This window comes from Anolis carolinensis, chromosome 1 (assembly GCF_035594765.1).
Source record: "Anolis carolinensis isolate JA03-04 chromosome 1, rAnoCar3.1.pri, whole genome shotgun sequence".
Taxonomy (NCBI): Eukaryota; Metazoa; Chordata; class Lepidosauria; order Squamata; family Dactyloidae; genus Anolis; species Anolis carolinensis.
Window position 1 is genome coordinate 244,515,601 of NC_085841.1, and position 12,626 is coordinate 244,528,226.

General features: G+C 39.9%; 1 protein-coding gene across 21 annotated transcripts in view; it reads left to right on the plus strand.

The window, feature by feature from the left end:
- The window catches only part of bin1 (bridging integrator 1), a 156,186-nt gene extending 146,540 nt beyond the window's left edge, over positions 1-9,646 (plus strand). For 15 of the 21 annotated variants that reach the window (XM_062967344.1, XM_062967348.1, XM_062967339.1 and 12 more), the window contains 4 exons: positions 2,503-2,601; positions 3,623-3,733; positions 6,024-6,125; positions 9,149-9,646. In XM_062967344.1, the coding sequence (XP_062823414.1) occupies positions 2,503-2,601; positions 3,623-3,733; positions 6,024-6,125; positions 9,149-9,256 (420 nt within the window). In that variant the 3' untranslated portion in view covers positions 9,257-9,646. The remainder of the gene's footprint in view (positions 1-2,502; positions 2,602-3,622; positions 3,734-6,023; positions 6,126-9,148) is intronic. The other 6 variants (XM_062967342.1, XM_062967350.1, XM_062967353.1 and 3 more) reach the window with 1 other exon arrangement.
- Positions 9,647-12,626: the final 2,980 nt, after the last annotated feature.

Here is a 12,626-nt window from a genome sequence, read left to right on the forward strand (position 1 = left end):
AATGCAGTCTGATACCTATTGTAACTTAAAAACAGTGAGACTGAATATCTTTGAATAAGCATGCATAGAATTGGGCATTGAATCTTTATAGTGTTTGCATTCTTGCTGTTCCTGTTCTTTGGAAAACTGCATTTACTAAGTCATTAACTAAAAACATTAATCTGTTAATGTGTATTTCTTTATAAAGGAAAGAACTGGGCAAGTCTGTTGTATTTATTCATAATTGGTATGCGACACCCCCCCCCCTCTGCTTTGGAAAAATCTTTTTAGAGAATTGAGGTGTTCTCATCTAGATGGACTAGACCAACTGTTCTTGCCTTTTAGCCCCCAGATGCCGCTGGACTTCTCATCCCAGTTGCCATTAATCATATGACCCATGGTCAGGGATTCTGGGAACTATAGGCCAACAGCATCTAGGGATCCAGGGTTGGAAATCATAGGGGTAGGCCATTATAACTACAGAAATAATAATGACTTTAAATTGCACTAGCTGGTACATTCCATAATTCACATGAGGCACTGGCTTGTGCAGAAGTTGGGAGGTTATGACCTTCCTTTACATAATTATCTACTAGCCCTATCATCCTAACCATTGCTCATCGTGGTAGGAGTTGATGGATGCTTGACATCCGTGAAGAGCTATGGTTTTCCTACTGCTGCCTTAAAACAACACTTACCATATGAATAGCAACCAATGATTCCACATCTTAATGTAAAATTAATCTAAAAATGTACATAGGGGAAGCTATAAGACGGTAGACAAGGAGGAAACGGATATTAATTTGGAGCCCATAATACCTTTATGTGTACTATTTAAATAGAAGACTGTGACTCCTTAATGAAAATATATTATCTGAGAAATGATTATGGAAGACTAATAGCTGGAAAGTATTGCACTGTTTACAACAAACACTCACAAATGTATGTGTATTTGAATGAATGAATAAATATCAAAAAGGGCCCAAAGGTGCACAAAAAACAACACTTACCATAAGATAATGAATCAGGTAGCTAGTTGTGTTTCAGTAGAGTTCGTTATTTTATTATCTGACTTTCTCGTCTAGACCTCAGATCATATGCTGCTATAATTGAGAGTTTTATGAACCAGAAATGGAGAACCCAGGAATTGAATCTGGTCCTCAGGGAGTCCTCATCTGGCCCTCTAAGCTTCCCCAGATGGCCATTCCTCCTTCAGTTTTTTATAATTACATTTTCTTCCTATTCAAAAAGCCTGCAGTCCATTTCCCACAACATAGTTACTGCCAGTAGAGGCTTTAAGCTAAAAAGATATTGCAGTTTTGATCCCACTCCTTTACTACTGTTTCTGGCTACCATTGCAATGTGCTTCACCAACAACATCCTTGAAACTGAATTTGGCCATTGGAGTAAAAGAGTTTCCTCATGCTTGGTATAATCCCTAGATATCATGAAGAGATGGCAAATTTAATGTTGTTAACTAGATTTTTCTTCAGTGACCAGATGATGGCAGCCTTGAACAGCATTAATATTATTTCCAGTAGGTCAGGGAGCTCTGTCTCTCAGCCAATACATAATTTTCACCATCTGTCATTAATTCTGTTCATGCTTGTGCAGTATAATTGATCAGCAGGGTTTGCTCCATTTTCATATCTGGTTGCTGCCTTTTTGTGTTTGTTTTAGGACAGTGAACTCCATGTGTATGCATCAGTTGGTAATCCTTTGTCCAAAAGACAGCTCCTGTTATTGTAAGAATATCTATTTACAATAACAAAGTTCATTATCATTTTATTTCCTTCCCTGTCTTCTCAGCAGGAATTTCTCTGTCAGCCCCATTCAACTCAAAATGGAAGTTCTAAAGTATTATTCTTGTACCGATGCTATGCAAAAGCGAGACTTCAAGTCCTGTAATAGTGTAGCAACTTTTGAGCATTCTCTTGGCTCATGTGTTGAAGCAAAGGAGCAACAGTGGAAAGGGCACAAAGTTAAAAGAAACAAGAACAACAACCAAACATGTATCCAGATGTGAGGTTTTCCCCAATGTCTTCATAATGCAAATATATATTTTAAAACTGTTTGCATTGCAGTCAAAGTTTGTTTTGCTTCCATGTGTATCTGGGTTCACACAAGTAGTGCAAGAGAAGACTCATGGATAAAAGCCTCAGATCCTCAAGCTTAATGTATAAAAATGCCCCTGAAGCAGATGAACTCGACCTACATAAGGCAACCATGAGTGCCTAGCAGGGTGTACTTTGATGACATTTAGAATAACTTTCCAGCCCAGAGGCATTTGTCCTTCATCCAATTGATGTTCCTTGCAATTGTGCCAGCATACCCACTGGAAGAGCCTGGCATGGATTCCTAGTCATTGGCTGTGCAGCCACTGCTATGAAGACAGTGTCTCCTTGACACTGACTGGCAGGAACTCCTAGTTCAGATGAGTTGTAAAAATGCAGCCATTCTCAATCGGTGCTCTCCTGGACATGTTGGGAGATTTGAGGAGTTTAACTGGCTTTTGTGTTGCAGTCCACAGAAGCCGCTCCTGCTGGTGCTGAGGCAGCTGGCAAAGAAGCAGCAGCTGGAGCTGAAGCAGCTAAAACCGAAACTGACTCAGGATCTGCCTCAGTAAGACAGCAGACAAGGGAGAGGGATGGGGTTTCAGTCTCTTTTCGTGCTGGCCCAGGCTGGCATCCTAGGCTAGTTTCTCTTAACACCAGTGAACTGAATGGAGCCGGAGTGTCCTAGCTTCAGCTGCCCCATACCATCCATATGAACCGCATTCCTGGTGGAGGGCTCTGTTTTGCTTACTTGGGACTATTGAACAAAGCCCATAGATATCCTTCCATAAAGAAATGTTCCCTTGATGCAAACTGCTAAGCATGGAGTAGTATCATGTGCAGCCAGGAGGAGAATATCTCTATTGATCTCCTCAGTCCCAGTTAATCAGCGTACCTCCTTTATGTGTGGTCCAGCAACCCATGTCTGCCCTGAAAGATCCCTCCAGGCAAGTTAAGAAGGCTGTGGTTTTGAAACAGCACTGAACCTACAACATAAGCTAACTCCTTTGCACCCCCTGAGGTCAGCTTCCATTTTCTTTCTGTGTCTGGTGATGCTAAAAGATCTGGCCAGAGGCAACCCATTTGTTGCCTTCACACGGTCGAACTGAGTTGTTAGCTGCTGTGAAGAAGGATGCTGAGAACATAGATGTTATCAGCAGCCAAGACGAACATGAGCACCAATTATAAACGAAGGAAGGTTGGAAGGGAGACTGAGAACTTCTGCCTGTTTTGAACCTATCCCTCTTCATACCCTTGCGGCAGAGCTTTCCGTTTTCTCCCATTAATCTTTATCCCAGTGATATTTACCACTTTTTGTGCTTTCCTTTTTTCAAAAAACCGCCCCATCTTGTCATCATTTTCCTTACTTCTGTGGCTATTCTTGGCCTAAGTCATAACCTCAGTGGCATAGAGTAAAAAAGAAATAAAATCCCAGGCACCTGAGTGAATTTTTAAATTAAGAATTCATGTCTAGCTAGTATTTTGGGGGTGAAAGAAACAGCTGTACAGTGAGCCTCTCAAGTTGTTTTCTTAAACAGGGCCTACTATTGATTGCTATTTTTTTGGTCTACTTTCTCTTCTTTCCTTAGAGCTCTCTGCCCGCTGTAGTTGTGGAGACTTTCTCAGCAACTGTCAATGGGACAGTGGAGAGTGGAGCCCCCTCTGAGAGGGCTGACATGCCCCCAGGTTTCCTTTTCAAGGTAAGTGTCTGGAGGTGAGGACACAGCTGAATATATTCATTCTCCAGGTTGTACTGTACTGAAAAAAATCAAGGGTATTATGCCAGTAAAACTGAAGGAATTAAATTACAGTATAATTCATGGCATGCATCCAAAGGAGTCCCCGATGGCACAGTGGTTTAAACCCTTGTGCCAGTAGGACTTCTGACTTGAAGGTTGGGTTGCTGATTTGAAGGTAGCTGGTTCAAATCCAACCCAGGGAGAGCGCGGATGAGCTCCCTCTATCATCTCCAGTGCCATGTGGGGACATGAGAGAAGCCTCCCACAAGGATAGTAAAAACATCAAAACATCCAGGAGTCCCCTGGGCAACATCCTTGCAGATAGCCAATTCTCTCACACCAGAAGCAACTTAGTTTCTCAAGTCGTTCCTGATACAAAACAAAAATGGCATCCATAACCCAAAACAGCCTGGGATCACTTTATCCCATGCATGCAATCTGACATGGGTTTGGATAAAAGATGCTCAGTGATATCATCTATATTTCAAAATGGATGGCATCTGGCAAATTAAGGGTTTGTTAAATTTTAAAGGTTAGGAAATTTGTAGTAAAGTATTAACATTTGGGTGTCACATTTTAATTTTAGATACATTGTTTCATAAAATAAGATCCACAAGAGAGTGATATCTTTATTGGCCAACCAAAATGCACAAACAACAAAAGATGTTAACAATCATACATGAGAAGAAAGGAAAATGTAGTCATGGGCCTATACTGCGTATCAAATATTATTCAGTGGTCTTAGGAGAGAGATCAGTGCAGGCAGAGGACACTCCTCTATTTCTTGGTCATGTGAGAACAAAGAAAAGAATAATACAGTATTAGCTTTATTAGCAGCAGTCAAGTAACTCCTTTTGGGATCCTGATGTCTCTGTCTTTTGCTTCACAAAAAACAGAGACATCAGGATCCCAAAAGGAGTTACTTTACTGCTGCTAATGAAGCTAATATCATCTTTAAAGATATACTGCTACATCTAGAACTTCAAAAGCTTGTGTGAAGTTTTGTTTATTTTGGTCAGCTGATAAAGGTATATTTTGCTGTATGGCCAAGGCAGCTTCCCCTAAATACATTGCTGCAATTATCCTTTAGGGATGTAATCCTTCACTAAATTTCTTCTCAAAGGGGTCAGTAAGCAATTTTAGTGATCTTACTTCAAGAATGTATTTAAAACACACAGTTTTCAAAGTCTATTCACAATTCAGGACCCATTTTTGTGAAAAATTCACACATGATTGTTTTGTGCAAAAAACAGCCTTTTCCCTTCAGGAAACAGCATTTGTTGCATAGGAGATAATATTTTGTGAAGAAATATTGTTTTATTCACAGAACATGCTGTTTTCCATGTAAATCAATTATAAGCAAAAAAATTTCCACAGGAGAAGTCCCCAATTACAAACTATTCTGTGCAGACTAGTTATGGGTGGAAATACTTTCTGCACAGAAAAGGCTTTTTTCTGCTGCTTCTTATCAGGGTTTCTCTACATGCAAAAAAAAACATGCTTGTAGACCATTTTCCAAATATTTTTGAATATTCTGTCTAGTCTTAGTACCCTTACGACAAAATTGCTTTTTGGAGTCCTAGATGTGTGGCTGCTTCTCTCCCCCACCATAGTACAGATGGTAATTTCCTTTCTGATGTTGCATTGCATTATAAATGGCAGATGAAAAAGATACTTACGATGAAGCAAGTCCGACACCATTCTTGTGGGACCATGAGATTTGTCCACCTGGGATCAGTTTTTTTTTATTCTGGGGCATAATACAGAGAGGTTCAAAAGAGAATATACACCTTATATCCTCCCCCTCTTCATTACTTTATAAATGAAATATATCAATAAGACTATTTTTAAGTAAAGAGAATATACAAACCCTACTCCCTGAGTCCCTCTTCTCCAATTTTATCCCCAATGTTGCCTTCAGAAGCAGCAGCTTAAAAATATTGATTGGCTTCTCTTGTAATTCACTCAGTGCTGCATACACGTTTTTTTGTTAATGTTTTCAGTGGTCCAAAATAATATATGAATTTGGGTCTCCAGTTAGGGTTATCCTTTAGTGATAACCTTCCTATCACAAACCTTTCCAGTTCATGTACTTTACAGGAAAAAGAGCAATAGAACAGACCTTTGATAACAATTTACCCATTTGTTTGGTGTATTGGTGAGGCAGAGCTCGATAAAGATGAAACAACCCTTGTTTGTGAGATAAGGCGAGATCTCCAAAGATCACACTGAAGTCATTATCTCTTTGCAGGTACAAGCCATGCATGACTACGCTGCCACTGACAGCGATGAGCTACAGCTGAAGGCTGGGGATGTTGTTTTGGTGATTCCATTTGACAATCCTGACGAGCAGGTATGGAGATTGAATGGAGCTGCTGATAATCTTGTAACCTGTGTGGTATAGTAAATAGTGGACACAGTTACTCCTTCATTGATAGACCTCTTGGACAGTCTAGTTCAAAGAAGGTATTTTTTTAAACTGCAAATCATACTTTTTGCCAGGTTAGGATTTTTGGACCTGGACCAAAAAGACTTGGCTCAGATCTCCCCTTTGCTTTGAGGTCTCTGTGACAAACCTCAATGCAACCTGCCAATGAGTATTAAGATATATTGAAAAAGCCTTAGTCTTCCATATAACAAACTTGTTTGGTTCTTTGTAGTGATTAACTGGAAGCTTCCCTAAGCATGAAGCTCAATGGGGAGATAATTAAGTGTGCAGAAATAGCTGTGGTCAATTTATACACAGGAACAATATAAATTAAAATAAGTCACATGATAACATGAAGAAAGCAGTGGGAGACACATCGTTTTATAGAATCAAAGAGTTGGAAGAGACCTCACGGGCCATCCAGTCCAACCCCCTGCCAAGAAGCAGGAAAATCAAAGTACCCCTGACAGATGGCCATCCAGCCTCTACTCAAAAGCCTCCAAAGAAGGAGCCTCCACCACAGTCCGGGGCAGAGTTCCACTGCCGAACAGTTCTCACAGTGAGGAAGTTCTTCCTAATGTTCAGGTGGAATCTCCTTTCCTGAAGTTTGAAGCCATTGTTCTGTATCCTAGTCTGCAGGGCAGCAGAAAACAAGCTTGCTCCCTCCTCCTTATGATTTCCCTTCACATATTTATACATGGCTATCATATCTCCTCTCAGCCTTCTCTTCTGCAGGCTAAACATGCCCAGCTCTTTAAGCCGCTCCTCATAGGGCTTGTTCTCCAGACCCTTGATCATTTTAGTTGCCCTCTGGACACTTTCCAGCTTGTTAATATCTCCTTTTGATTGCTGTGCCCAGAATTGGACACAGTGTGATTCCAGGTGTGGTCTGACCAAGCAGAATAGAGGGGTAACATGACTTTCCCTGGATCTAGACTCTATACTCCTATTTATGCAGGCCAAAGTCCCATTGGCTTTTTTTGCCGCCACATCATGTTTAACTTGTTGTCCACAAGGACTCCACGATCTTTTTCACATGTACTGCTGTCAAGCCAGGCATCCCCCATTCTGTATCTTTATATTTCATTTTTTCTGCCTAAATGGAGTATCTTACATTTGTCGCTGTTGAACTTCATTTTGTTTCGGCCCATCTCTCTAATTTGTTAAAATCGTTTTGAATTCTGTTCCTGTCTTCTGGAGTTTTGGCTATGCCTCCCAATTGTTTGGCCTGTTCCACTTCAGTGGATGCAATACAAGTCAACTACAAGCAAACCTTTGGTTTTAGTTAGAATTCTGGACCATGACACACACTTTTGTTGTCATATATGAGGTTCACATCATGAAGTATGCAAACAATTGTTCTTTTCCCATTTCAGGCTTTAAAAGCCTCTGCATCTTTATCTCATTTCTTATGCTAGCATCTAATTGTTCTTCATACACAAGAGAAAACACAGATGTGGCTTTTGTGCTGTGAATGGGGTTTCAGGCCTGTGTGATTATTATATTTATGTAACAAAGCCTCATTGATGGAACAGATGCTGTACATGCCCAAAATGCCTAGTTTTCTAATGGCATAAAACAGCTTTCCAGTAGATGGTGCTGTGTTCCAACAGACAAAGAAAATATCTTCCTTGCTTAAAAAAGAAATCACTAAAGTGAACTGTCATAAAATGAGCAATATGGAATTCGGAATATCTTAGCCAATGCCACTATTAAATGACAATTAAATTAGATTGTATTTTTGTTTTTGTTTTTTTAAAAAACACTGAGCTGCTGAACTTGCTGACTGAAAGGTCAACAGTTCGAATCTGGGGAGTGAGGTGAGCTCCTGCTGTTAGCCCCAGCTTCTGCCAACCTAGCAGTTTGAAAACATTCAAATGTGAGTAGATCAATAGGTACAGCTCTGCCAGGAAGGTAACGGCCACATGACTTTGGAGGTGTCTATGGACAACGCTGGCTTCAGCGTTGGACACAACTAGACTTAATGTCAGGGGAAAACCCTTACCTTTACCTAGTGCTACATCACACATTTTGCTGGGGAAGTAGTTCTACAAGGAATGTCCGCCTCCTCTTTTCTAATATAGCCAATTATCATAGGACCTTAGAATGACTCTCAAAACTGAATAGACCTTTCAACACCTGGATGCACTTCTGGATGAGGGGCTTGTGTGAGTAGCCACAACATTTCTTAGGCCCCATCTACACAGCCATATAATCCAGATTCTGGATCAGATTATTTGCTTTGAACTGGATTATATGGCAGCGTAGACTCATATAATCCAGTTCAAAGCAGATAATCTGGATTCAGAAACTGGATTATAGGGCAGTGTAGATCCAGCCTTTGTCCATGAACATTTCTGCTGCCAGTTTTATTTTTCTTGGTCTCTAGGGTGCTACAAGATCCATTGGCAGTCTTAACAATTAGCTTATTACCGAGGTCAGTGGTTCCCAACCTTTGGGCCTCCAAGTGTTTAGACTTCAACTCCCAGAAATCCCAGCCATCTTATCAGCTGTTAGGAACTGTGGGAGCTGAAGTCCAAAACACCTGGAGGACCAAACGTGGGGAACCACTGACCTAGATGTATTCAAGAGAAGCCCATTTACTCTTCATAACCATGAAATACAACAAAATAAATAGAAAACACTGAGATGTATAGGGTTGTTGTGTGTTTTCTGGGATGTATGACCATGTTCCAGAAGTATTCTCTCCTGACGTTTCGCCCACATCTATGGCAGGCATCCTCAGAGGTTGTGAGGTATCTGAGATGTATATTTTGTTGTATTTTGCTGCATGACAATATGGCTATGTCTGATAAACTGATTATCGGTAATAAAAAAGACCTCCTTATTTACCCAAAGTCAGGTTTCAGGACCTGAGAGGTATATGCTGACTTTCTCTTTGTTGCTCACTTGGCATAAACTTTTTCTTTCACCTTTTACTCTGGCAGGATGAAGGCTGGCTGATGGGTGTGAAAGAAGCTGACTGGCTTCAGCACAAAGAACTTGACCAATGCCGAGGAGTTTTCCCAGAGAATTTCACGGAGAGAGTGCAGTGAGGTCCTGAGGCTCCTACATGGCTTCTCTCCAGCAAGAAAGCAAGATGTGTTTTCATCCCTCTCCCCTTGGGGAAAATCTAAAAATAATAGAGAGAATTTTAAAGGAACAAAAGCCTAAGAGTCGGATTCTTCACAGAAAACAGTGTTTTAGAAGTACATTGAATTCAAAGTGTTGCTATCAAATATATAGGTAATAAAGAATGACAGGTTGAAACAGTCCTTTTTTCTTTTCCTTTGAAGAGTGCTGGTGTTCAGGAGGTTTGTCACCAAAGCAGTGGAGTAATTTTGCGTGAATTGGAATTGAGGTGTTTTCAGCCATATAAATTGTGGAATACTAACTACTAATTGAAATGACACAATAAAGTTTACCTTGTGGGAAGGTGCAGTCAACCTGTCTTGTGCCTGATGTTGCTTATGTGGCATCCCTTGGATTTCAGACCCTGCAGAATATTTGAACCAGCTGCCATAAACCCAATGCCTGTCATGCTGTTGAAAATAAATATTTAGTGTACAGTGTTCACACATTATAATTATGTATATGTGTGCGCGCGCGTGTGTGAGTGCTGTTCTTTCTTTGGAAAAGCGTAATATGAACTGTGATTTTATACTTTGAAAAGCAAACCAAGTCACCATTGAGTATATATCAAAAAGCAAAATTAAGTAAGCTAGGCCTGATACAAAGTTCATTCAAAGATGTGACGCAAACTAATACAATGGCACCTTTTTGCCCTGTAATGAACACTATATACATACTTAATTTCTTTTTAAAAATGATGATTTAATGTATGTTTGTTAAACTGGATTTAGAATGAGCAGGAGTTAGTTCCAAATCCAGCTGCATTTTAGAGGAGTGGAAAGAAAACAGCTAGCAAATGGAAGAAAGAACATGTTATTGCATTTTGTTTCCATTTGATGCAATATCAACATGAACACCACTTGCTTCCAGCGTGTTTCCTCTGTAGTTTGAAAAACTGCAGGCAAAATTTCATCCATCTGTTTTATCTTATCTCTGGCGGGTGAATGTGTCCATCAGCTTTAGTGCTAATCTAGTTATAAGATTATTTTGTGGTCGTCTAGTGTCTGATGTTCCATTAAAAGCAGTGATTACCAAATAGTATTTTTACTTGTAGCAAGGTAGATGGCTATGTGATAGAGATGCCTTCAGGGAGTCCAGATAGGTGACGTAGGGAGACCACTGCTTGTCTATTCCTAAACTGGGTATGAAATCCCGTTAGCATCAAGATGTTACTGGATTGCAACTCCAGCTATCCTAGCCAGGACAACCCATAGCACCAATTTCTGGGAATTAGAGTCCAACAGCACCTTAAAGAGCAATGCAAACACCCTCTTAAATGCAGGAATTACCCTATTTCATTGGATCTAAGGTGCCATCAAGTGTAAGGACCCCCTCACCCCTCTGAAGCTTCTATTTGGAGGAGAGGAAAATAATTTTCTTAAAATTCTTAGAATATTTTAAATAATTTAAATATGTACAATACCTTTTAGAATTTCCTCTGCATGCACAACAGGCCAATAGACTTAGTAAATAAAGATTCATGCATACAAAATGACTAGTAGTAGAGTGTAGAGAACTCCAGGCATCATTTTGTCTGCAGGAATCTTTTTTTTTACTAAGTCTATGGGCCCATTGGAGAGGTAGCAGAAGCAGCAAGTGATATTTAGCTCAGGCAGACTCCTCCTCCTCTCCTTTTTCAGAGATAAGACTTAAAAAAACCCAAAACAAATCCCAAAGTCAAGCTGTTACGACTGGGGCCCTCTCTCTTCCTCCTCCTCTTTCAGAGGTAAGACTATTTAAAAACAAAAACAAAAATGGATCCATTTTGGGGCTGGGGCCCTTCCTCTGCCTCCTCTCTCGGAGGCAAGACACTTAAAAAACAAACGAACCACAAAAGGATGAATGTAAGTCACTATCGAATCTAAAATGCACTGTTTTTAGAGCCCCTAAATTGGAACAAAGTGCAGCACCGATTTGGTGAAATACAGTAGTATTTCTAGCAAATTTCTTCATTCTCTGTGAGAAAAAGAGGGTTTCTGTGCAATGTTTGTACTTGGAGATTTCTTGTGGAAATTTCATTTCTACAAAATGCCCATTTTTTTGCTATGAAGATGTGCTTTTGTACAGAAAATATGTATTTTGTGCTAAGAACACTGATTCTTGCATGATTGTTGGTTTTTTTTTCACAGAAAATGCAGAAAAATAACAGATATTATTTCTGTGCAGAAATCTATGTGTTCATGCAATTTCGGTAATATTTATGAAATTTACATAAATGCACAGATTCCTGTACAGAAACACCACATGTAGTTTTCCTGCATGTATTTTCTGTGCAAAGACCAGTAAATATGCACAGTAAATACATATGTTTTCTACACAGGAAAACTATGAGTAATTTCTGCCAGAATGAATTTTCTGCAACCACCTTGAATTGTGAAAAATTTCACAGATGGACTTCTTTTCCTTAGCTAGGTTTTTGGAGTATCAAGACAGCCTTTCCTCATCAAAGATGAAAATATTGACAAGTATTGTTCACATATCTAATCTGGAAGGGCACACAATTTTCACTCCTGGTTTTAAATTCATTTGGGGATCCCAATGAGGTTAGACTCACTGAATTGACAGAGCCTGGGTTAAGTGTTGACTTACTACGGTACTCTGATTTATTGGGTGAGATATTACCCCTAGAAATAGGTTGTCATCTACTGCAATGGTGCGCCAACTGTGCTGCAACGTTTTGCCAAGATCACTGAAGAAAGCATGCTTGTTCAGTGGTTAGCACATGCCAGTGGAGAAGGAGCCTGGGCAAAAAGAAAAAAAATACATTCTTATCTTATTTACATGAGAGAGAAATAGGTTGCAGTGTGGAATGCGACTATGGAAATGGTACTCAGTTGTTTAATACAGTGGGTTTCAATGGTATTTTAAGAAAACCTTCAATTTCCTCAGAAGATTAGTGCTGCTCCACAATGAGAAAACTGGTAATGGATGGCCAAGTTTCCTCCAAGACAGAGAACCTGCCTACTGATCTTTTCTCAGCAACTGTGGAGGTAAAGATTAGCATTGGCTGTTTTTTGACAGATATTCCCAGTTCAATCAGGATGATAGATAAGACTGATGTGTTCTTTTAAATGGATTTTAAGCCCCTTGTTGCACAGGATAAAAAACAAATTGAAGTGGAAAAGAAAGTGTGTAGACCCATTGGTCTAATATACATATCTGTGTTTGTATTGCTTCGACTGTTATTTGCTTTATTGTTGTTTTGTCTGTGGTTAAGAGCAAGCACATCTCTAGGCAGTGTTCAAAATGAACAAATAACAAATAGCAACAGGTTTCCCCCCCCCGACGCAAATG